This window comes from Canis aureus, chromosome 4, assembly GCF_053574225.1.
Source record: "Canis aureus isolate CA01 chromosome 4, VMU_Caureus_v.1.0, whole genome shotgun sequence".
NCBI lineage: Eukaryota > Metazoa > Chordata > Mammalia > Carnivora > Canidae > Canis > Canis aureus.
Window position 1 is genome coordinate 43,799,449 of NC_135614.1, and position 25,790 is coordinate 43,825,238.

Genomic DNA, 25,790 nt, shown 5'->3' on the forward strand with positions numbered 1-25,790 from the left:
TAAGGTAAAAGTAAGCCTTCAATAAATGGTAACTGTTTTTACTAAAAGGTATACCTTTTATGGATAATTTTATGCACACTTATCTCCTGGAAAGTAATTAAAAAATGAAGACATTAGTGGAAAATCTTGTCCTTAAGTAAATGTTACAGCCAAAGCAGAGGGAACTCACCAAACCTATTATGCTAGTAGGATGCCCTAGGACCTCTACACCACGCCCAGGCCTCCCTTGCTTCCAAGGGATCTGCCTTTTATTCAGCTATCTATTCTCTCAACAAATGCTCATTATATATCTACAGTGAGCCTAAAGGCTGGAAATACTCAGGCAAAAAAAAAAAAAAAAAAAAAATGTTCCAGCCCCTGCCATCCTGGAGCCTACAGGTTAGTGGAGGAAAACACACACTCAATAAATGCAGACACAAATGATTCTTTCAGGACAGCTGCAGTTTGTGTTATGAAAGATGTGCCAAGAAGGTATAGAGCAGGGGTCCTGCTGTGGTCTAGCACAGGCGTATATGAGGGATAAGTCCTTGGAAATGTTCCCTGAGGAAGTGGCATATAAGCTGGGATGTCAAAGATGAATAATAGTTCTCTGAGTGATGCCTGGGAGTGGGAGAAAGAAATGGTCCAGGCAGACAGATGTTTTGTTCTAAGGTCTTGAGGCCACAGGTGGCTGGCTCACTAGGAGAATGGAAAGAAGGGCAGTGCGCCTGACTTACTCCTAGAACAGCCACTCTAAAGCACTTGACCAGGGTGCTGGTATTTGTAGAGAAACCCAGGTCCAAACTGCATTCTCAGTTGCAACCATTCTCTCTTCCCTTTCAGATACTCCTCACTTGCTAGCAGGACTGCCAGGTGTCAGATCCCTGCCCCTGGGCCGAGCGAACTCAGTTCTCATTCAAATTTCCAAAGGCCATAGGCGTGGCTCACTTTGCCTACATGTGACCTTCAGCCAAGACACCCCAACAGAGACTCTGCCCCTCTGAATGCCTTTGGATGCCTCAATCCTGTCCTGGTTACACCCCACTGAGTTTTGTGACAGACAGGGAAACAGCATGAAAGAAAGCAATGGTCCCAAAGGAGGAATTTGTGATTGACACAAATGGGTATGTTCTCTTAGGGGCATCATGTATCATCAAAGAAGCCAGCCCCCTGGCCATTGATTTCCCTGTCTGTTTACATGCTGTGGAAAGAAGATGTGTTTAAGTTTCCTACAGTTTTACAGTAGAAATTGATGCTCTGGGAAACGAAGCTGTATGTTCCAAATGTAGCAGGTTTCTTTTGGAATTCACACACTGGGAGTCTGGCGCTATCCCCTAAATGGTACTTTTGTTGTCTTTTTGTTCAAGACAGCAAGTTTCTTCCAGGATCAGAACCACCTGCCAGCCTCTCTTGATAAACAGCCCACCAGCTCTCTTGGTAGATCAGATGTTCAATGATTAGCCTAACTCATTGTTTATCTAAGCGGCAATTATCACCTTGATGAAATAATATTTTAACTGCAGGGGAAGCATTACGGACTGCTCCCAAGGAGAATCTACGGGCTAGGAATGGCCAACAGAGCTTCCTATACACAGAGGAGAGGACCACTTCATCCTGGCTGGCAGATCTCCGTGTCTGAGTCACCATCTTTAGATGCTGCTCTAAAGACCTAAGGAAATGTGCCCCAGAGAAGTGTATGGTCCCAATCCTTCCAACTGAGGCTCAATGGCCCAGCAAAATATGAAAGTGCGGCCTGTGCTTCTAAAGCGTAACAGCCTAGAGTCAGTGGAGTTTGTGAAGCAACCTCACCATCGCAGGAGCAAATCACAGCAGGTACGGTTCAAGGAAGATGGAACCAGTAAGACTCCACCTGGCCTAGCTGAGGTTGACGTCCAAGCTTCTGAGGACCCAGCTGTGATGGGCAAGACTCAGGCCTCCAGACACCATCACCTCCCCACCTACTCACTCTCCTTCCCCAGGTCCCAGAAGGCAGGGGGCTTTCGGAACATTGCGATCCAAACCTCCCCCAGTCTCAGGAAGCATTTCCCAGTTTTCAAAAGGAAGAGACTCACAGCCAGCAAGTCCCTGGTAGAAATGCCAACAGTATCCCAAAGTGCCATCCAGGTCAACGGCAACCTCTCCGAACAGGACATTGTATCCTCAGACCTTGCCTACTTAAGGTTGGCTCAGCATCTCGAGGATGGGCCGCAAAGGGTCAAAGTGGCCCACCCATTTCCTCCTAGAATGTCCAAGGTGCAAAGCAATGGGCCTATTAGCATATGCTTGGAAGCAGGGACTTGGAGGGCCTCAGAGAAAGCAACTGCTGCCATTCAGGTCCCAGATGATATTTACCACAGTCCTACCTGGGCAGCTAGAAAGTCTACTTTCACTCTAGACAGGTCAGGTGACATAAGCAACTCTGTACATCCTTTGGTTGATGTGTGCCCAAGTGATGAGAGAACAGGGCCACTATCAGATTCAGAAAGATCCCTTTCCTGCATAAATGCCACCAGCGATGACAACCACATGCCAGGCACAGGGAAACTTAAACCCGAATTGCTTTTGCCCAAAGACAACTCTGATGACAAAGACCTTGGCCCACTGTCATCTCGGTCAAAGGAAACATGTATTCCATCACCTCCACGGACTCACAGCTCCTTCTCACCAGACTCCCACAGCCAGCCAGCCCATTCTGGAGGGGCTTCAGACTGTTCATCATCGAGTAACAATCATCAAGATCTGCTGTCACTCAAAACTAACAGCATGTCAATTTCTGCCCCCATGTGTCAGGAGCAGATGGCAAAGAATCCCACCCAGTCAGACACCATGGAGTTTCAAAATTATTCTGGAAGCAGTCACCTCCCATCTCCTCTTCCAAGGAGGGAGACCAAACTTCAGAGCCACAGAGACACTGGTGGGATTAATCCAATTCACCTGGCACAGGGAGAACTCTGTGATCTCCAAGGCAGGCTGCAATCCGTGGAGGAATCTCTGCACTCGAACCAAGAGAAAATTAAAGTCCTTTTGAATGTAATTCAAGACTTGGAGAAAGCTCGAGCTCTCACAGAAGGGTAAGGTGAATTTTTTTACATTGAAAACTACTGGGTTAAGTCATTGCCAGGACAGGGGCAAAGAGAGAGAGCACTGGTTCCTGTTAATAAAATGTCTCTGAAGTCTTTTAGGCTCTGTGGTTTCCCCAAATCATAACCAATGGTGTCCCTTTGTTCTGAATAGATTTCATCCATTTCTAGGCTTTGGATTTCCATTGCCATTTGTTTTTGTGTCCAGATATCAATAGACTGGAGAAAGGGTGGTGGTGAAACAATAGGGCCAAAAGTTATTTTTATAAAGAGAGGGGGCCAGTTAATAAATGATGGCAGAGAATAATAGCACACAGGCACTTCCCCCCTACTCCATCCTTCTAGCAAGTTGCTGTATTTGCATAAGATTTTAGTTATTTGTGTGTTTGTTACAAAGGACTTGAGGTTACTGTTGACCTTCCCCTCCACTGACCACTTTGATGGATTCAGCCATTCCATCACTGATCGGCTAAGTAAGGAACTGAAATGAGATCACAATTCTGCAAAGAGAAAAAGTCACAAAATGCTTTCCTGGGTGACTCAGCACCAGTCTGGGGAGGAGAAGGCAGTGATCTATTTAGGTGTGGAATGTTTGTCCTTTGAAAAGTGCCCCCTAAAGACTAGGAAGAAGGAATGGCTAAAGCTAATCAACAAAAGGGTAGGAGAAGGAAGAAGTAATTAACTGGCATTTGCTGATATGAATCAGACCCAACATTGCCTTATAAGAGAAAAGCACTGTGGTGATACCGAGAAATGCACTGAACAAAATGGTCAGAAGTTTTAATAATCTCCCTTCTATTTGCAAAGTCCCTCAGTTTCCCTAGCTATTCGTGGGGATAAGAGTAACTGACTCATCTCACCGGCTTGTTGTCAGCATGAAGAAAACCTCAGATATAAAAACGGTTAAACATTTATAAAGCCCTCTAGAAATGTGAGGTCCTGTGATCATGGGTCTTTTGTTTCTTTACTTGTCATGCAACTCTAGAGCATTGCTACTGATTTCTTATCAGTAATGCTATGCTATAGGAAACCAGTTGCTAGAATGTGTGCATCCCATGGGGTTTGCCCATAGATTCATCCAGCAAATGCTCTATCTTGCAGGCGCAACTTTTATCGAACTGGCCAAGATCTCAACAATTGCAGTACCTGCCAGAACACGGCGTGCATCATATACAGGTACCTGGCCACAACCAAGGCCTGCTATGGGGGCCACAGAACACCCTTGTAAACTCTCTTAGACACAGAAAGTCAAGAGAGAGGCAAGGACAGGAAGCCTTTGAATACCTGAAACTTAAAAAAAAAAAAAAAAAAAGATGTTTAACTCGGAAATGTTAACATCTGGTTCCAAGGCAGACATTGCTTTCTTTCCTTACAATAAGGTCTATGAGCAAATCTTGTTAATCGCCCTACACTTACTGCTCAGTAAGTATAGGCACCACACTAAGCTCCGTGTGCATATTTATATCTTATTTCACAGTTACATCTTGTGAGGCAGGTGTCAGTGTCTTTGGGGAAGCTAAGCTATGTGACCCAGCTTGCATTAAACATTTTCAGAGAGCAGGAGGGGTCAGACTCAGGACTCAAATCCAGATCTTTCTGATCCCAAGCCCTGTGATCTCAATTATTCCACCACGCTGCTTCTTCCTCAGCAGTAGCTATTACCTGTCAAGCATGTGTTATGTGTCAAGAACTGTACTAAGCACTTTGTGTTCACTACTAAGTACATAATTTCCTTCTAGCAGAGGGTAAGGTTGCTACCATAAAGTAGATTTTTATAAGTGGTAAATGGGAAAAAATCATATAGCGGTAAGTGCGCTAAACTTAAAGTCAAAATCCCCAAGTTGAGCCCTGCTCAACCGCTTGAGGCTCAGTTGCCTCATCTATGGAGTGGGGACAATTATTCCTATTAAGAGTCACTATGAGGAGCAAATTAGCTCATATAGGTGAATACCTTTTATAACTGCAAACCTCTGTACAAATCCAAGGGTTATTACTGTTATTACTAGAAAGATCGATGCCCCCTTAGCTGGAAGTCCACTTTTGGTGGCAATGTAGAAAAGTAGCCAAAAGCAGTCATTTCAGTTGATGGCATCTAATTTTGTCTGACTAAAGTATACAGTTGAGCCTTCTCTATTACTTTTCCATCTTGGAGGAGAAAGGCAGTGAGAGCCTGAGCAAATTGAAGCCCAATTGTGTTGCCTGTGTCTTCTGTTTAAAACCTCTCTGTCTCTCTAGCAGAATCCTGGGGTTTTGTCCTAACAAGGGGGTTTGAGGACAGAGGGGTGCTGGAAACAGAAGTCAGGAGGTCCCTATGCTCCTTATGTTTAGGAGTCACAGGACCACGCATTTTTATCAAATAATACAAGGTTCAGGACTACTCACAGGAAATGCCCTTTATCTCAGTGTAAAATATCCCCTCAAAAAAGGGAGCCCTGGAAAAGGCTTATGGTATCAGAAAATGTAAATAGGCAGTCTCATCAACTGCTTAACTTTTTACTATCTTTTTTTAAATATATATATCTCCTACATTTTATTTAAGATTTTATTTACTTATTCATAAGAGACACAAAGAGAGAGCGAGAGAGGCAGAGACATAGGCAGAGGGAGAAGCAGGCTCCATGCAGGGAGCCCAATGTGGGACTTGATCCCAGGACCCTGGGCTGAAGGCAGATGCTCAACCACTGAGCCACCCAGGCGTCCCTATATATCTCCTATCTTAAGCAAATTTCCTAATCACTGGGAGGACCAAGACATTTAGGGAAGACAAAATCTATTCATCATAAACAAGAAGAATTGTTTTTAATGAACCTACATTTAAGTTTTGGATAATCTATTTTTTTCAGCAGTGAATGATGTATTTTCTACTATCTTAAGATGACTTTTTAATTAAGCTCTGTAAGTGAAAAGGACAAGTGGTTATTTCCCAATCTACTGTGAGTTTCATAGCCTGGTCTTGAGCAAATCATTTCTGGCCTCTGAGTTTCCTCGTCTGAAAAAAGAGGGCCTTTCATTAGATGACTCCTATGGTCCCTTTTGGTCCTGATGTTCTGACGTCTTATGCTGAATTAAAAGTGGCAATATTTGGCTAAACTATGACCTTCCAACAAGTCTGAGAATGTTTGCATTTTTCTAGTATGTACTTCAAACATCCCAAGCAAACATTCTAAATTAAGTTACACCCCTGCACTGGTTAGCAAGCCTTCACACACACACATCCCTTTCCAATTTTCCAAGAACAGCAATTGTATACTCCCATCCCTTATTACCATTCAAAGCCAGACTGCTCTCCCAGACAGTATCTACAGCCTTGCATCTAAGCCATTGCGAAGGAACGGGCAATTAATTTGATGAAAGCAAAGAGATCAGAACAACATCCCTGTCAGAGTAACAGTGGGAAGATGAGAGTTGTCATTTTTTTTTTTAACATTTCAAATAACTTCAAACCTTGTGTTGTGTCCTGGAAAATCAGATCTACAAACTGATGAATAAGCGATGTGAAATACTCATCCTCAGGCCTTGTTAAGCAGCAGTCTCTCTCCCTGATGATGGATGGGCCCAGGGCACATCACTGTACATAAAGTGCCTGGACACCTGATGGGTTGCCTGTCGGGTCTTCTTCTATGGAAATGTTGCTGCTAAGTTAGCAACACATAAGGTTTTCCAAATGGCTCCATCAGCCAAAGGCTATACTTGTTTCCATCAAGACATGTGAGGTCATTGGTTCTATCCAACTCATTGTCCTGCCTCCAAGAATAGCCTTCTGGGTGCCCCAACCCCATGCCTCCATGGCTTTCTTCTTACCATGAATCATTCTGGCAGATCCTACCTCACCGAGGGGAACAACACTAATACCTACAGATCCCATGCATAGCTCTCAGGGGTTCCATACAGTAGGGAGGATAGACTCCTTGGAATTGTGACCACCATAGGTACCAAGGGAAAAATGTGGGAATTGCCTCTATGCCTTAAGCTGGTTGCAGGCTGTTTAGTCCCCAGTCACTCTCCTTAGTGTTAATCCTAGGACAAGTTACTCAAAGGATTGGGTGAATGCCACCTGTGGTACCAACATAAGTAACATTGAATTACCTGGTGAGAAGGCTGTCTTTTTTTCAAATTTATTTCAATCCTTCTGATTATCCAGCAGGGGAAATCTGAGTTTGGTACTAGAATATCTTCAAAGCCTTTATAATGCTTGCTTATCACACTTCTTTGCCAGAAGAGAGCAGCTCTCAGATTCATAGCCATAGGCAAGCAACAGTATCCAGCCAGAGGGTAATCATTTTAAATTTTTTACTGAAGTTTTTAACTTTGAAAACTAGTCCTTCTATATATTCATCATAAGTAATGCAGGTCTCCACTTTCAAAAGTGATATTAACTGTTTTGTATAAATGTTCAAGTTTAAAAGTGAATTGACTTAGAAAAAATTAAGTAAATGTGCAGATGGTGTGGGGAGTTTCACAAAGGCCTGGAAGGTGATAAATGAAAGATGAAGTTTGGGAAACGCTGCACTAAGGAATAAGCTCCCTTTTCTCTTCTCAGAGGCATGGGGTCCCTCCATGCCACATCCCTCCTCCATCCCTCATCTATTCTCTGCTTTTCCAGTACTTTGTCTTCGCAGTCAGTCTAAAAAAATAAGAGCCTTTTTGGAGGTCTTTGGCTGCACCAATCATGCATTTATTTTCTGGATGCAGATCCCTGAAAAACTCTGCTTGGCTTAAGTTGTAAAATGCCTCAGATGTTTTAGGGAAAAGAATAGGAAATCTTTCTCATAATCTTTCTCCTATCTAAGCATGTTGCTTCAGCAATGGAAACAAAAAGCAAGCTGGAAACTTACCATTTTAAATGGGTGAAGGGTGAGGTTGGCCATGGAAGGTTTGAAATGTTCTAGAGAGGAGAGAGCAGCAGAAGAGCCTTTGTGTGTGGGGGAGTCTACCAGGACAGCTCTTTCCTGCCTCCTCTTCTCAGCCTCAGCCTCTTCTCATGGCTTCCACTGCACTCATGGCTTTTAAGTTTATTTCTGTGACACCATCCTCCCCTACCTTTTTCATGAGATTGCTCTCTTCCCCTCTGTGTTTACCTGTAAATATTTCCATGTTGATATCTCAAAGCCACCTCAAATTCACCATTTATCAAAACACACTGCTTATTTTCTCCCATGAAATGAACTATCTTCCTAGTAGTTCTAATTTGCTCAAAGCCATTAACCATGACTTCGTAAACCTTAGTCCCCACTGCCTCGCTCTTCTCCTTCACAGTATCCATCAGACTGGCTGCTAATCCTACTTGCTAAATCCATCTCCTTAGCTTTAGCTCCTCTGGTCAGTCAAGGCCCTCATTATTTGTCACTTGAATGCTACCTCATTTATCTGCCATAGGTCCCAGGTAATCCTTCCAAATTTAGCAACCTTAGACTGCTAAAATGCCCAAAAAGTAAAATCTTAACATGTCACTCTCCTGCTAAACAATCTTGTCCTGGTTCCTGTTGCTGCATTTAGCTAATTTTTCAGGGCCCTTTGAATGTGATCCTAACCTTCTTACCTGCTGGGTCTCATATTTCTCCCAAGCCACAGAGAATTCAGTTTCAAATACTGTGTGTTCTATCATACCTTGGTGCCTTTGCATAAGTTCCCTCATTTCCTTGGTTGCCTTTTCTGCCCTGCCTTGACTGGAAATTTCCTCTTGCAGCTTAAAAGCCAGTTCCTCTGGATAACCTTACAATCAATCCTTCCTGTGGAGGAACCCTATGGCATGCATGTTCCTCTGCTATACCATTTATCCTATTGCATTATAGTGTAGTGTTGATGAGTTTCTTTCCTTCAGCAAATGGCTAATATCTCAAAGTTGTGGGCCAATATCTAGTATGTAGTTGGTGCTCAGTAGATACTTGTCAATAAAGAAAATGGCTACATTGACTGGAGCAAGGATAAAAAGCAGTGGTGGGTTTGAGACAGTTATTTAGATTGCCCAAATGCCATTGTTACTATTTGTGTGTGTCCCTGCCCTTGGGTGGGGAAGTGGAGGGTCTTAACTAATCAAATTTCTTATTGGAAGGCTTCTATGCAGCAGGTCCTCAGTAGATATTTTTGAATAGAAACAAACAACTGAATGTAATACAGAAATTGTCAATTTTCAAATACCTGGAATGCTATATACTCTCGACAAAATGGAACCTAATCAAATCTTCCTTTGATGACTCAGAGAGCTTGTTGCAATTTCACAGGACATTGGGATCCTCATTCATCATGGCCATCCAACATTATTGCCCAGTATTTCTGTACCAGCTGTGGTTGGAAAGGCAAAGTTTGATTTGTGGCAAACCACAAAGTCCCTTCATGCTTAAATATCTCCCCTCTGTGGTATCTGAACTACTCCAATGATCTCTTTGGGAGAGGGGTTTAAGACATTAGACCCGCAGTCTTTCTTGGTAAAATATCAAAACCCAGTGTGGTGAGTAGAATAATGGCCCTGTAAGATGTTCATATTCTAATTCCTGGATAGGTGAATGTTACCTTACATGGAAAAACGGACTTTGCAGATGTGGTTAAGGATCTAGGATCCCCATAAAGGGAAGACAGAGGCAGGAGATGCAGAATCAGAGAATGAGATGTGACAACAGAAGCAGAGGTTCAAGAGAGGTAATCACAAGTAAAGAATGTGGACAGCTTCTAAAAGGTAGAAAAAGCAAAGAGCAGACTCTCTTACAGAGCCTCTAGAAGGAACACTGCTCTGCTCACACTGGATTTACAGTTCTGGAGGACTTCCGATCTCCAGGGCTCTACAAGTACCATTTGTGTTTTAAACCACTAAATTTGTGATCATTTGTTTCAGTAGCAATAATAATACAATCAGATTAAATTTTTATGATTCATAAACTGTTGACATCTAATTGGAGGTCAGTTTTTTTTTACTTTTTTTGGATGACTTCTATGACAGCTAGCTGAGGGCAGAGATCTGTTGGGAATAAATAAGAGTGCCTATTATAGATACTTGGTCACTATAAACACCTTTTGTTCTCACATTTAATCCTAACAATCATGTGAGACAGATACAAATACTTCCATTTTGCACATGAGGTAACTGAGGCTCAAGCACTTGCATAATACTCATATTAGACAATTAGGACTGAAAGAGTGAGAGCACATACACAGTTACTCTGAAGCTAGTAAGTGGCAATGACAAGATTGGGACTCAGTTCTAGGGCCGGCTAGTTAGATTCTACAGCATGCTGCCTTCAGAGGCCAGACCTGTTTATGGGATGTCAGCAGAATGTTATGTGGCCCAGTTCCCCTCAGCCAAGGGCATCATGAGGGTTTGTGTTTTAGATGTAGGCCCTAAATAATGTTCTCAAAGGTTAATCAAGGACCACCTGCATGAGAGTCTCCTGGGTATCTGAATACTAGCTGCTGGCCTTCACCCCAAACCTGCTGGAGCAAGGGGTGGGATGAAGGATAGGAGTCTTAATTATAGCAAGCTCCTTGGAAAGGTCTTATCTGAATAAAGCTTAAGAAACATTCAACTAGGTAAATCAGGGTATTTTTTTAAGACTTTATTTATTTATTTGAGAGAGAGAGAGAACATGCATGAGAGAGCACAGTGGTAGAGAGGAAGAAGCAGGCTGCCTATTGAGGAGGGAGCCCAATGCAGGGCTTGATCCTAGGACCTGGGATCATGATCTGAGTTGAATGTAGATGCTTAACTGACTGAGCCACTCAGGTGCCCCAGAATCAGGGTCTTGAAAGGAAGAGGTAGCAGTTGATTTATGAGAAACTTTTGTGACAAACAGCCTACATGTCCATGAAAAGAAAATTCTTGCTAATAAAATAGCCCAGCAAATAGTTTTTGTTTTAAATGCATCATGGGAAAGATGATTTACCTTTCTACTAATTAAAGGGTTACACCGTCATATACAGACTTAACTAGGGGGTGCATGTGAGATTGGATGCAACATGAAAGGAAGAGGAGGTCAGGGGGCTTGCTCATATAGTAAGTGTAATTTTTGAGGCCTATTTCCAGTGAGAAGAGAAAATGAGTCTCTGTCAGTCCACTTTGGGGTCCATGCTTGCATTATGCATTACTTAGAGGATTCATTTGTAGTCACTCCTTCCTGCCACAATTCCCAGCTCCTCAGGCCTCATCTGAGATCAGGAATAGAATGGCAATCCCTGCTGACATTCCTCCTCCAGTTAAGGTTAAGACCAATTGAAGCCCAATTCTGCTCCCAAGCTAAGAGCCCAAATGCTAGGAACTATCCTCTGGTGAGTCTCCTGTGTATCTGAATACTGGCTGCTGGCCTTCACCCCAAACCTGCTGGAGCAAGGGGTGAGATAAAGGATAGGAGTCTTAATTATAGCAAGCTCCTTGGAAAGGTCTGATCCGAATAAAGCTTAAGAAACATTCAACTAGGTAAAATCAGGGTCTTTTTTTTTTTTTAAGATTTTGTTTATTTATTTGAGAGAGAGAGAGAGAGAACATGCATGAGAGAGCACAGGGAGTCCTGGAGGAGCAATCAGAAATACCAGGTAGGGCGGATATGCAAAGTGCTGCCTGGCACCACTGTCCCCCTCTTCAGGAGAGAAGTGTAGTCACCCCATGCTCCTGAACCAGGTAATATGTGTGACACTGAATGCCAGGAGCCTCCACCACCATCCTCTCATTTCCTCAAGCTCCATGGACCATGGGCTGCATTTTCATCGTGATTGACTCCTGTTGCTGTTACAATTCCTTCTGAATCAGACAGAGAAATCAAGGATATTCAAGAGGAGATTTAAAATAAAAAAATAAATTAAAAAAAGAGCACATAAAAATTGACATTTTAAATGGTGAGATAAAAATGAAATATTTTATATTCTATTTATTAATGATAGGTAAGATATTTTGTTATCACTAAAATGCTACCGAGTGAGAATCATGTGGTTGAATATGCTTCATGATTTTTGGAAAGTTTTATTGCCTTATGATAAAGCAACTTGAAACCTGGTCCCCCCCCCCCCAAAAAAAAAAAAAAGAAATCAAGGATATTCAAGAGGAGATTTGCTGCAAGCATCTCCCTTTGCACCCAGCAACCAGCTTTTCCATTGTACCTGGTGTCACTCCCTCACAGTTTTGGTATTCAGAACTCATCAGAAGGAGCCTATTTGGAACACAAGCCAAAGCCTTACAGCTGTGTGCCTTGCAGGAAAAAAGCCAGGCTTGTACCTTACCAAGGAAAGAGGCTGTGGAGTATTAATGAGCAACCTAGGGTCACACAGTCAGTGGCACTGAATGTTTCCTAGAGTTTCCTTCTGCAGTGAAGCTTTTTGACCACTGGGTCTCGGCCTTGCCTGCCACTTACAGCTATTACCTAACCAGAGAAAAAGGTATTATTTTACTAGAAATGCAATATGCACCCAGGCCTATGGGTTTAGTAACCAACTTTCCACTTAAATTTTTTAGTATTTTCCTTTTGTCTGCTTCTGATGCTCTGCCAGTGCGGAGCTGGGTGAACTGTGAGAGCTTTTCCTTCTAGCCACAGTCCTCCCTCTGGCCAGCAATGAAGTCTGCAGTGAAAAATAATTGTAAATTACAGAGCATATCTGTTCTTTCTAGTAATCACAGATGTGTTTGGATTCCTCAGCACATTCCAATATGGACTGAGCAGCATTTATTACAAATGCTGGAACAGGAACATTATGGCAATACCATCCAGCATCCCCCAAACAACTGCCGCCAAACATGGCTCAAGCTCTCTCTTTAGGAAACAGACATAGAGTTTGGGGTACATGTGGAAATTTCTCTGAGCCTCAACAGGTTGATCCCCAGGACATTTGCTCCTAGCCCCCATTTTTCTCAGTAGCTTTATCCCTTTCTTCTTCTACCTAGAATGCAAGGAAAAAGTAGGATTTATAGCATCAGCAATTTATCTGAAATAAAAATTAAATCTATTTTAATGCATTAATAGCTAAATAGCCTGAGACATACCATAAATATAAAATCAATCAAGTTTAGAATTTCACAGGAATAACAAATGCTGGCAAAGAGGCCACGGCTGACCACAGAATGATCCAATCTTTATTTCTCTGTCAAGTTAATGTAACAATCATTACTGTTTGTTAAGCCAGGCATAGTGCCAGGTGCTTTGCCAAACACTGTACATGTATCATCTCATGTTAGACTCCCAACAACCCTAAAATGTGGGTATGGTTGTTGTTATCACTCTGCAGATGAGAAAACTGAGATGCAGAGGGATTACATGAGCAACTTATCCAAGATTCAATGTGGCCAGAGCTCAAATCGATCCTGCTTTCAGGAGATTTTCCTGCCCCTGTCCCCCTAACCTTTGACCTTGCATAATCAATAAATGTACGTGTTTAAAGCTCTCTGAGATGATCTGCCCTTTCTGAGGTCCTAACATGAAGACCTTCTTGACACAGAGCCACAGAACACAGGGCACAGACTTCTTCCATAGACAGTGATCAGCAGTGAAGCTTTCTACAGCTTGGTACTACTTATTTATGTACCAAGAAGAGAAACTGCAATTCTCTGAGGACTCGTCAGCAGACGGATGCCCTAGGAGAAGGGGTGCACTTGCCAACTTAAAATGGCTGCAAGTTGTGAAGCTTAAAACTATACCCTATAAATAATGAGCAAACTGATCATTAGAAGAAAGCATTAGGAACAAAATCCCATCCAGGCTTGGGGAGGGGTTTGGGGGGAAGAAAACAAACTAACAAAAGCTCCTACTTTCCCAGACTATAATTCTTCCCAAGAGACACTTTCCAAAGTAGTGTGATTTATCCAAGTGGAGAGGAACCAAACTATCCTCTTTGATTCCATTGATTCTTACAGATAATTCTTTAAAAAAGAAAGTTGCAGGAGGTCAATAAATCTGTGGTGCACCTGGGTTCTATGGCAAGAAGGGCCACGGAAGCCCTCTGACAGATGAGGAAGAGATGGAGAGGGGTTCCGAAGATGTTTTGTCTCAGGGAGATGCTATAGATCATTAATTTCCCAGCCAACTTGCCTGGACTGTATGGTTTATGGCAGTGGCTTGTCACCATTTCTCTTTATAAAAGAGCAAGACTCATCTGCTAAGAAGGAAGTGCAAAGAGCCCACCACAGACCTCAGCAGCCTACAGTAGACTCAAGATTGCTGAGTACCTATATTACCCTGAGTAGGCTGCCTCCTTTTTTTTTTTTTAAGATTTATTTATTTATTCATGAAAGACACAGAAAATGAGGCAGAGGGAGAAACAGGCTCCCTGGGAGGAGCCTGAAGGAGGATGCGATCCTGGATCCTGGGATCATGCCCTAAGCCAAAGGCAGATGCTCACCTGCTGAGCCACCAAGGTGTCCCTAAGCTGCGTCTTACGAGCATGTCCATCTTCTAAGGAAATGCAGCCTCATGGCCAGAATTACCCTGCAAGCTAGAAACACTATTATGAGGTGGTCAGCTTGGTCATAAAGTGCCCCCCATGGTGCCCAGCCCCAGATTTGGACTGGCTCCACAGAGGGTCATTAAAGTGGTGCACCAGGCCTTGATCACCATCACCTCACCACCCCCACCCCATACACATTTGGCAACTAGGACCTCACACAGATAGAGACTACTATGTTCTTTTAGCACAGTATACCTTAGTATACAAGCTTTGGAGCAGGACAATATAGGTGCAAATCTTGGCTCTGTCACTTACTCGTGTGTGCTCTTGGCAGAATATTTAACCTCGTAGTTTTCTCATGTATAAAATGAAGTTAATATCTATCTCATGGGGTTGTGAGAATTACATGAGACATGCAAGAATTACTGAACTTCTAGTATAGTGTCTACAATACGGATTACACTCCATAAATGAGAATAGTAGTAGTTGTCCCTGTCTTCTTACCTCCCAACCCCTCCTCCTACCCACCTTCCTACTTATCCTCATTACTATTATTCATTTAATTATTCATTACTATTATTCATTTAATTACCATATGTCCTCACCTAACAAGGTGCAGGTACTCTCATACTTCCTTTCTTAGAATAAAAACCCCTGGTAATAGCCAAGCCCTGGGCTAAAACATTTGATCCCTCTTTAGGAAAAACAAAGGACTAGCAGTCAGGAAGCCAGGATTGGATTCTGATCATAACTCATGGTGCGACTTCCCTTTGCTAACCCCTTTGTCAGTTTAATGGGGATAGGAACCTTCCCAACTTCCTGGGCTATTGTAAGGGTAAAATAAAAACACACATATGAGAGATTTGCAATATGAAAGTGCTATATAAAAGTAAGAGGTTTCTACTGTTTATTTCTATATAAACTTTTATCTCCTTTTGGCTTATCTAACTTCAGTTTGCTTAGCCAAGATACTGTATCTAGAGCCTGGCTCTGTTGCTTTCTTATATACTTATGTATTTATCTACTTTTTGCTTCTCACTATTTCTTCTTCCAGAAAAGCTGTGACTTAGGCTTCTTGCTCCTTCCAATTACTTAGAAAAACATCCTTCTACTTTTCACCTAGCATGATGGTTTAAGCATTGATCTGTCAGATTAGTAAGGGGCCCTCAGGAAGAAAACTGGAAAGCTCTCTTCCATTTTTGCTTTATACAGAGCTCACTTTCTAAGTGCAATGTGGTGCCATGCGCAGGTATCTTGGGCAGAAAGGGCTCTAAGGCTCCTCAGTGAACTGGGCACCCCTCAATCAGGTGGTAAGTATTCCTTGCATCTTCAGTGGACTAATCTCACAGACCTTCAGTGCTCCGGACTATCTCAATGGTTCCTGGCCTAAATCCTATATTGTAACAATTTCTTGACCATTTGCCCCAAACTGTGAGCCAGAGCTCTGCTCAAGCTCAGCACTCAATATTTCTCTCCTCCCTATGGAATATGAATGGCAGAAGATGCTAAGGGTGTCAGGGTAGGGAGATTAAGAGGTAGAAAAGAAGTGGTGGTGAGGTTGCAAAAGTTACTGGTGTTCTACCTTGAAACCAAGCCCAAGGCAAACAGTCATTCCCCAGAAACTACAAAGGACCCTCTGCTAAGGGTTTACTTGTAAGTACCTTATTCCCCTTTCAAAGAGGTTGCTGAATTAGTTAAGCAGTGAGTTGAGGGGTATCTCCTCTTCTCTACTCAGCCTCAAAATGAAAACAGATGAGAAAGGGCACTGCCCCAGCCTATTTATAAGGCAGCTGCTACCAAAACAAGATATACTCCCTCTCCTCCTCTCCAAACTAAACAGTAGTTTGTCAAATGGATGAATAAGAAGAAAAGTGGCAGTTTTCCTTTATGTTAATAAATTGTTTTGGCCTAAAAACCATTAATCAATTTCTTTCCAAAGTGTACATGCTTCCCTATACTCTGCTATTTGCCTGGACTTGAAAAGAAAGTCACTTTCAATCCTCTTTAAATTGCCAAGACTCATGGGGACAGTTACAGGAGGAGGGTGGGGAGCTCCCTAAGCTCTAATGATTATAATGGAAACCTGTGGTGTTTCCATAGAAACATAAAGAGTATATTCTTCCCAGAATGTATATAGAGGGTAGGAGTAAAGAGTGATGTTGCTGACAAGGTGTACAATTACCAAAAAGCTAAAGGTATGAGTGAGAAAGTAAGGCAGTCAGTCCCTAAGATAGGAAGACAAAAGATAGTGAAGAGTAGAGTGGGCCGAGACCATATCCTATGTGAGGACATTTCGCCTTTTATTGTGTCCCATCTGCACAACTACCTAGCAAGGTAGCTTTATAATCCCCATTTTCAACTGAGTCTCAGAGAGTAGCAACTTGCCCAAGGTCACCCAGCCAGTAAGTAGTATAGCCTCAGTTCAAACCCAGGAGTGTTCCACTTGAGAGCCTCTGTTCTATTCTCTATATTGGGCTGAACTTTAAATTGTGATGATGAGACAGAGTTAACATTCTGTCTCCTGGCTCTTCTCTCTGCAGGCATGCCAGTTCTATACACATTCTGGAATCTTCCAGAGCATTATTTTTCTAATTGGTTTTGGGACACTGTTCTGAGTCTTAACAAACTCAAGTGGTTTGTTGTTGTTGTCATTTTTTTGAATTGTGAAGTCAGAGAAAAGTTACATATAAGGAGAAGAAGGAGGCCTGTTTATGTTATGTTCATATAATTTGGTAGAGGTGTATGCATAAACAGTTGGAAGGTAGGGGTAGTTGAGATAAATGCAAAGCATTTTTTAAGGCAATTGTTAGTTTAATCATCTCTCTCACAGGGTGGGATGTAAGATCCGTGAGAGAGGAATCCACATCTGTCTATCTTACTATTATCCCTGCAACTGAGTATAATGTCAGGTCCAGAGCAGGACAAATGTTTGGCTGGACAGTTGGCTGGATGGATGGTTAGCCGGATGGTAGGTAGGATGGATGGATAGACTATAGGTTGCATGGATAGAAGGATGGATGGTAGAATAGATGGCTAGCTGGCTGGATAAATGAATAGTTGGTTGAATGGATGAATGGTTGGATAGATGGGTGGATGGATGGATGGATGGATAATTGGTTGGGTGGATACTTGGTTGGATAAGTGGATGGTTGGCTAACAGTCTGGCTGACTGAATAGATGGGTGGAATATCCTGTACCAGAAAGCACAAGAAATTCTGAGAATGAGCAGGAGGTACCCACTTTATTGGGCTCTATCTGGTGCTCTAGGATGAAGGTTATCTTTATGCCTTGGGGGGAAGGCTATGAATATTTCAGGAGGTAGCAGAAACTATGAATGTGGGTGTCCCCTATCTGTGAACTAGTGCTAATGGGGGTAAGAATCAAAGTTTGCAACTTACTGCTTTAATGCTTTCCTTGAAGCAATGCAGAGATTGTTGGAAACAACTCTTCCCCAGCCTCTGAATCCATCTCCTTAAGTTTCCACTGCAGAGAGTGAGGTGCAGGGAGTGCAGACAAAAATTCACCCTAGGCCCAGAGACAGAGGAGTGCAGAGCTGGATAGTGCATCCTGGAAGTGAAAGCCTCATTTTGAGTCTGTGGAAGCCTTTGTTCACTGAGCTGGCAAATCCTGGCCTTTGGCTAAAATGTCCCTAATTGCTTTTGATGTTGACTAGTATTTACTGAAGACACAGAGCCACTGGACTACCAGTTCCAGGAAGCCAGAAATAATGTCTATATGTCTGTCTATCACTCCTTACCTAGCACCTAGCACAGGGCCTGGCACATGGGTGATACTCAAGAAATATTTGTTGAATGACTGGCTGTATACTTGGTGCCTTGCTCTGAGCTGAGTGTTGTACATGCATATCCTTTAAATTTCACTGAAATCCTATGAGTAGGTACCATGCTCATTTTGCGGATGAGGACACTGTGGCTTAAAATATGAGAAATGACTTCCCCAAGATCTCACAGTTAATTAGTCATGGAGCTTTGCTTTGAAAAACACAGCATTATATAGATCACCCAGCCAGGAGTATGTCCCTATGGAATAGACCAGGGAGGAATGGACAAAGAAAGGATGACACCAAGGAGAAGAAAATCTGGGTAAAACTTATCAAAAATGCAGAAACAAAATTATCAGAAACATCTTCCAAATGCTTTCTAAGCACTAATACCCCATCAGATTGGCTTCAAAATACGCCATCGGGATCTTCTGACTCTTTAGCTTCTTCCATCTTGGAATGTGCATTTGAGGGTTTTATTAGGCATGTGTGACAATCATGATTTGCCTTTCCAGCAGCACTTACTCTGATCCTGGGTCTCTGAGAGGTGACATGAGGGTAGTAGATAAGCACAAGTGTCCCTTTAATAATAGCTCCTTTTCATGCCTTGCTGGGTAGAAAGGCCTTGGACTGTCATGCTACATCATAAACCCAAGTGGGATCTTTTGTCTTCCATATGAAACATTTCATTTCCCTCCTTGCTAAGCAAGGAGAATGCACTGTTTCTGTGACTTTGCATTTCCTTCACTTTCTACACTCCTACACTGGTTACTCATCTTGGGCCATCTGAGGCCTCTAGAATGAAACCAGGTGAAAACACAGCTGAGAGCTTAAGAGCCTTCTTATAATCATCTCGGCAGTGGAAACTCCCCTGTAAGTAAATCTCCTAGGGAGGAAAGTGGACAATTAAGGGCAGAGAGAGCTGATGCATAGCCTTCAGGGGCATCTGTAGGATTAATTCTTTCTGGCCCTGCTGTCCAGTTTCTGGGGAAACTGAGCCAGAGTTATGAGGCAAGCTGACAAACTCTGACACACCTGCAGGCCTGATTCTCAAGCCCTCAAGGGCATGGGAAGTGTGAGTACCCACTGTGAGCACCTACTATGAACAAAGCCAGAGCTTCTGTACTCCCTGTCCTCTGACTCTTTCAGATTCTGGGAACCCTCAGTCCCCAGATGCATCATGTTTACCCCAAAGATCTGTGTACAGATAATACAATGGAGTCTGTACATTAATGACTCCAAAACACACAAATAAAATAGCAAAGAAAAAATGGAGATTAGGAAATGCCCATCAAAGGAAAGAATTTAAGTATGTCTACATGGAGGAATACTATGAGGTAAGTGTATAGGGAAAGCTCTATGAGACACATTGTTAAATTGATAAGGAAAAGATAAAGTCATAATGTATTAGTGGTAATAACGGTAATGATGATAATAATAACACTAACACGAGCTACCACATGTGGAAGGCTTACTACATGCCAGGTACTGCTCTAAGAACTTCCTTTGTGTTCTCTCACTTAGTTAAAATACATATTAGTTTCAAAGAAAGCCTTTGAGATAGTTGCTGCTCTTGTGTCCATTTTATTGATGAGGAAATTGAGTTGTCAGTTTTATCATATATGCCTCTGCATTATTTAAATCTTCTATAATGAGACAGTTTTTGTGTAAAATGCATAAAAAGAATGAACAATTTAATAGCATTAAATAAATGTGTGAGAGAGATTGAAGCAATATTTACTGAACACCTACTATCAGGCTGCCATATTACACATCTCATTTAGACTTAAGAACAACCCTAAAAGGAAGGCTTTTCAGGTGCCAATTCAGTCCTTGAGGAACTGGAGGTTGAGAAGGCTGGCAAAATCTTCCCAAGGTCAGTAGGCACCTAAGCATCTGGACTTGATCTCAAAGCCTATGCTCTTCCATGTCAGTTGGACTCTTGGTGATGCTAAATCAATATGTGATGATTTGAATTTACTTTCCTTCCTTCTCCTCTATGTTTTTCAGTGTAGAATATGATTTTCGGCAGCAGGAAGGCAGGTTCCATGAAGTTCTACAGAGTCTGGAGGAAGCGGAACCAGTGGAGGAGGCATCTCCCCCACCAAAGTCCCCAGCAGAACCCCCAGTCCCTGAGAAACAGGACTTAAGGAGGAAAACCAAGAAAGTGAAGAAGAAATGCTTCTGGTGGATCTGAGCTTGTTGGGTCTATTCCCTTTGCCCTCCCCAGATACCTCCCCATGGTGGGGAAATCACTGCCCTCAGGCCTTCTCTACTTCTTAGCACAGGCCCCAGGTGGTTAGCCATTCAACCTGCAGAATGGGAAAGACTCGGGGCTAGTTTAGCTGCCGCTGGACACCTGACAACTAATCTCGCCCGAATGAATGATACTGCTTGCTGAGGACTTCATGGAACCTAGAGTGACCACTTGCCTAGTTCCCTGTCATACATGACCAGGCCACAACCTGGTTTGAAAGTCTAAGTTCCCACCATGAGCAAAACCTCATCACATTTTCCAACACCTCCATGATACTAAACACTTCCTTCTCATCCTGGGTTCATCATCCCAAAAGAAAACAATGTTGTGCATAACAGGAAGATAGAGGAGCATTATAAGCAGACACTCCAGGAAAAATTAGATACATAAACTGGCAGTTTTCCAAGATATTGTCATACATAAACACAATAGAAGTAAGGCATAAAAATGTGAAATTACCTAGTGGGTTGGGTCATTTTCATTTAGATCCCAAATCAAGGATGTGTCATCTCATGCTGTGTGAGCTTTATAGTCTGTGGCAGAGTAAGAGGTTATAGCAGAGTATAAGGAACTTGTTGGTATGGCTACCCTACAGTTGTAACTGCTGCAGTAGGGCCTGCCTTAAACCATCATGTTCTCAGCCTGGGGCCTTGTTTGGGCTTGAACTTTAAGATTGGGCTTGAAGTTTAAGATTCCACAGTTAATGTCCCTGCAATATTTAAGAGATGAGATCCAGCAGCTTGTCTGTCCATTTCATCTTACTAGTAATATAAAACTAAGGTAAAAGACAACACTGGTTCTTGGTCATTCATCTCAGCAACAGCCTTGTAGATAAGTTCCAAAGTATATTAATCTTCACAGTCTCCCTTTCTGATGACCAGGTGATGGTCACCTGACTGAAGAAGCAGCAAGACTGGGGATGAGGATATATTTTTTACATTTTAGTATTAAAGACCTTTCCTTCCCAAAGTCTGAATTCTTTTGAAGTCTGACTCATTCTTTTGAGAAGACCTCATACATGTGGGTCCAGTCAAACTTGCATGGCTGAAAAAAACTACTAAAGTAAAATAATTAATTGCTACATACTCTTGGGGATAAGGGGCAGGTTGGAAAGGCTCCTATCCTTTGCATTAAATTCTCTACCAGCCTGTGGTTGCATTGATGCTGCTTAGAAAAGGGACCCTAAAGTTCAATAAGCATTCAGTGAAAAAGGCATTTCATAATCCCCTTTGCTGAAGATCAGGTGTCTGAGTTAGAGTCTGCAGAGTGCACGTGGGATGTATGTACCCCACTGCAAATTGAGACTAACTGAACAAACCACTCCGACAGCTTCACCTTTCCCTGTCACCCTGCTGCAGTGCACAAAGCTATTTCAGTGGGAACGAGAGGGAAATTTGGCAGAGAGTCTCAGCTTGCACTATTTAAGTCTTGGAATGTCATTCAAGATGTTCTCATTCTGTTTCTAGTGTAATGTTTAAACCCACAAAATGAGACCAGAATACATAACACTAAGTTGGAATTAAGATAAATACACTTGTCATACTTAAGAAGTCACATTTCAATAAGATATGCTACCACTGGCTAAAAGCCACAGATCTTTCTGTATCCACACAATCAACTCTCAGTTGGCCCCAACAGTGGAAAAGAACAGCACAGAGGATAATCCAATAAGACAAAATCATTTGGGATCTCTTATATAATTTTATCTCATAGTAGAGCTTCTATCTTAATTTGCTTTGCTTACACTAATTTTCAAATCAATTTATATTCTTGGGTAGCATGTTAGAAAATAATCCTGTTCCTGGAATTAAGATACCCAAGTAACACAACAGTCTATTACACTAACCTTTGACAAATTGCTTAAATTTTCAGGACCTGTTTGTCCACTCTTGAATGGAAATATAAATCCCTACTCTACCTACTTTATAATCTCTGTGCATATTCCAACATCAAAATGAGCAGGATGACCCAGAGCTGAGCTGGATCACTTGCCAGAGTTAGCCTGCAATGATGAAGAGGTATCTGAGGTAACTCACACAAAAAGGATAATCCAACCCTTGGATAGTGAAGCTCACCTTGTCATACATTTACATTGAGTTGGGGGGCCTAAGATAAATCTTCAACTGAATTAAATGAAATTGGAGTTGGAAAATGTTGACATTTTTTAGAACAACAACAACAAATGAGGCTATAATAATTCTATACCAAAGCACAACACAGCATTGCTCAGGCCACCAACCTGAAACCAGGAAGGGGGTCTTTTCTGAATATTGAAAATTTTAAATAGTTAGGAGGGAAATGGATTCAGTAAACAACTTCCTGCTAAACAAAAGTGGTTATCTCTATATTTTGAACAACACACAGATCCATATGCCAAACCTCTATAACTCATCTACCATGTGAAATCACTTCTTTGTCAAATATTACGTAACATCTACCATGATATTCTACAGAAATAATGTACCTGAGGTTATATGGTTTTATGGAGAGATATTCATTTAGAAAAAATTACTTTTATAAAATTGAAGGGAAAAAGACCAAAACATCAACTTCAGTTGTAGGAGTTTATGTAGCTGCTTTCTCTGTAGTCAAAAAAATAGGTACTCACTATACTTGGAACTTCATACCAGTTCATCTATAGAGCACCTTCTTAAAGACTATGTACCAATGTAAGGTTTTGTAAATTTCTAAACTGTTTTAAATGGGATATTATCTTTTGCAATAAACTTACATATTTTTCCTAGGCTTTAAGACTCCATTACTAGCTTGGGTTGATTTTGGTTATAAAATTTAAACTTAAAAAGGATGACTCAATGGTCCTAGTGACAGAGATCATTTTCATTATATTCACTTCTGTATGTTTCCCAGGAAAACAAATCAACAAAGAACATATTTAGAATATAGTGCCTCAATGATCACATGAAGCCCGTGTGTCCTGGGAGCAAAGGAGGCTGTTTAAATCAATCAATCGAATAGTTCCTAGCATCATTCAGATGGATACACTTTCATGATTTTTATCGTTATTGTACCCATACAAAATAATTTATTCAACATTTTAAAATTTTTTCCTGTAACTTTCTTCCTTAAAAGGAAGCTTTATATCACTATCATAAGGAAACCAATATGATGTTCCAAAATTAGAAGATGAAATCAAAATAATGTTATCAAATTCTTGCTAAGGTTTTTGAGTGTTGAAGGTGTAAAGTCTGAGACCAGCTCTCTTTGTTAAAAAGGGAGATAAGCAAATATTCAATACATGCTAAAGCGACTTTCACATCAAACACATTTTCTACTTGACTAATCAGGATGTTTGAGAGAGAATTGAAAAGAAAACAACTTTTCTGTCATGTGATTCCATTTTTTTTTCCTTCATTGTCCATGAGCCATGTAAAACCAGCTTGTTTATCAATTTAAGGCAAGAGGAGTCTTGGGCATAAAATCAGAAGTCTTGGGTTTGATACTCTTCTGCCATCTTCTTTTTCTTAGGTGACTTTGGGAAAGTTAACCTCTGTGAGTCTTGGACTCTTTTTTTTTATATATAATACTGAACATAACCTTTGCCTTACAAGGGTTTCTAACATTTAAGTGAAAGTCCTGAGCATAATGTAGAACACACAACAGATGCTCATTAACTTTATATGCATTCATTTGCTGATTGAAGTAAATTGGGAGAAAAGATGCAAGATGCCTTCATAGGGCTGCAGTGGGTTTTCAGAAACAAGCTTAAGATTTTCTCAGTGCAACAAATGGTATTGATGAGGAATAAACTCTTCCTGCCCTTATTAAGACCAAAAACCAGGACAGTGGATGTTCACTGACAAAGTCCTCAGTGATCCAGAAGAATAATATGCAGGCATATCAAGCACAGCATAGGACTCTGAGAAATTAAAGATCCTTGTTGTGTGGAATCAAATATCCTTGAGGTAGAAGACACTGCAAGAGCTGGAGACCTGCCATTTTAAGTATGAGGCAGTCAAGTAAGGCTAGATGAGTTATCCAAGGCTCACGGGAATAGCTCAGGGAAGTCAGTGCAATGTAGTGGTGGGATAATATGGGAAGTCTACTGGACACCATGACCCAGGGCAGTTCCAGGAACCACTGACACTAAACTTGAGACCCATTCTAACTGGCAGGTTCAACTTTCTCATTAGCTGAGCAGAGGTTTCAAATGGCCTCTGACCAAAAAGGCTTTCATTTCAAGCTACTCAAGGCAACTTGCTGTATGACAAAAACATATTTCTTTTTTTAAGCCCCAAGAAACATAGATGTTTTATGATCATTATGGTCATAAAGTGTGGCTTACAATAAAAAGAGCTGTGGGACAAATCCATACCCAACCAATACTGTTTGTGTTTGGTGTAAACCATGTTTGAGAAGCTTAATGCTCATAAGCCCTTTTGGTTTCATCTCAACTTGATTTACAGCTTGAATTCTTATTGGTCACACCCATCACCCCTACTCCCAGTGTTTCCCAAATATATTATTTCTGTCTGCCTCCTACTGTACTCTTCATGGGCCCTGTAGGAGGGAGTCCATGAAGAGCAAACCTAGAGCTTGGTTTTCTCACTGCCAGACTAAGCCAGGTGCCAAGATAAGCATCCTTTTCCTCCAATACTGCCATCCTGTTCCAAACCCCTTCTCTTAGTTGGCCTCCACAAATATGTCCTTACTGATCCACCAACATGCACTCCCTTCCAGTACATTCTCCACATTGCAGCAAAGGTAATAACTGAAAAATTTAGATCTGACCCCTGTCACACTTTGGCTTCCTGATAAATTTATAAAGAAAGACCAGGTCTGTCACTATGAAGGGTGCACCTGCCTCTCCCATGGAAATGCCCATCTTAGGCACTTTCCTTGTCTGCTCTACAGTCACATTGAGTCACTTTGGCTTCCTTGAACCCATTATGTTAACTCATCCTTAAAGGTCTCTGTAAACTTTTCCTTCTGCCTGAAATATGTCATCCTCCCTGCCCAGTTTCCAACTCTGTTGGGGCTTCCCAGGTAAGGTTTTCCAAGACTACTACCACCACTTCCCTAGATCACATGAAATACCATTCTTGCACAATCATCTGGCACCAGGCACCGCTCTATCAAATTTTTTGACACAGTTGACCTTATACATATATTTGTGTCATTTTTGATGACTGTATTTCTCTCTCGTAGTCTATAATCTTCTTAAGGTAGGAATCCTGCTTATTTTTGCTTACTTTTGTATCTCTAGCACTTAGCACAATGGAATTAAAATATCTGTTGCAGGAATAAATTAATGAATGGTTTGGATCCAGTGGACAGACACACACACTCAAAAATGATTCCCAGCTTTTCTCCCTTCCTA

At 41.7% G+C, this 25,790-nt stretch overlaps 2 protein-coding genes across 2 annotated transcripts in view; one reads left to right on the top strand and one right to left on the bottom strand.

The window, feature by feature from the left end:
- Positions 1 to 23,197, top strand: part of INSYN2B (inhibitory synaptic factor family member 2B) — a 115,768-nt gene extending 92,571 nt beyond the window's left edge. Inside the window, exons 2-4 of the mRNA XM_077895574.1 lie at positions 823 to 3,050; positions 4,161 to 4,235; positions 20,206 to 23,197. Of these exons, the coding sequence (XP_077751700.1) occupies positions 1,705 to 3,050; positions 4,161 to 4,235; positions 20,206 to 20,392 (1,608 nt within the window). The 5' untranslated portion in view covers positions 823 to 1,704 and the 3' untranslated portion in view covers positions 20,393 to 23,197. The remainder of the gene's footprint in view (positions 1 to 822; positions 3,051 to 4,160; positions 4,236 to 20,205) is intronic.
- Positions 1 to 25,790, bottom strand: part of DOCK2 (dedicator of cytokinesis 2) — a 397,956-nt gene that overhangs the window by 184,262 nt on the left and 187,904 nt on the right. The window lies entirely within an intron of this gene.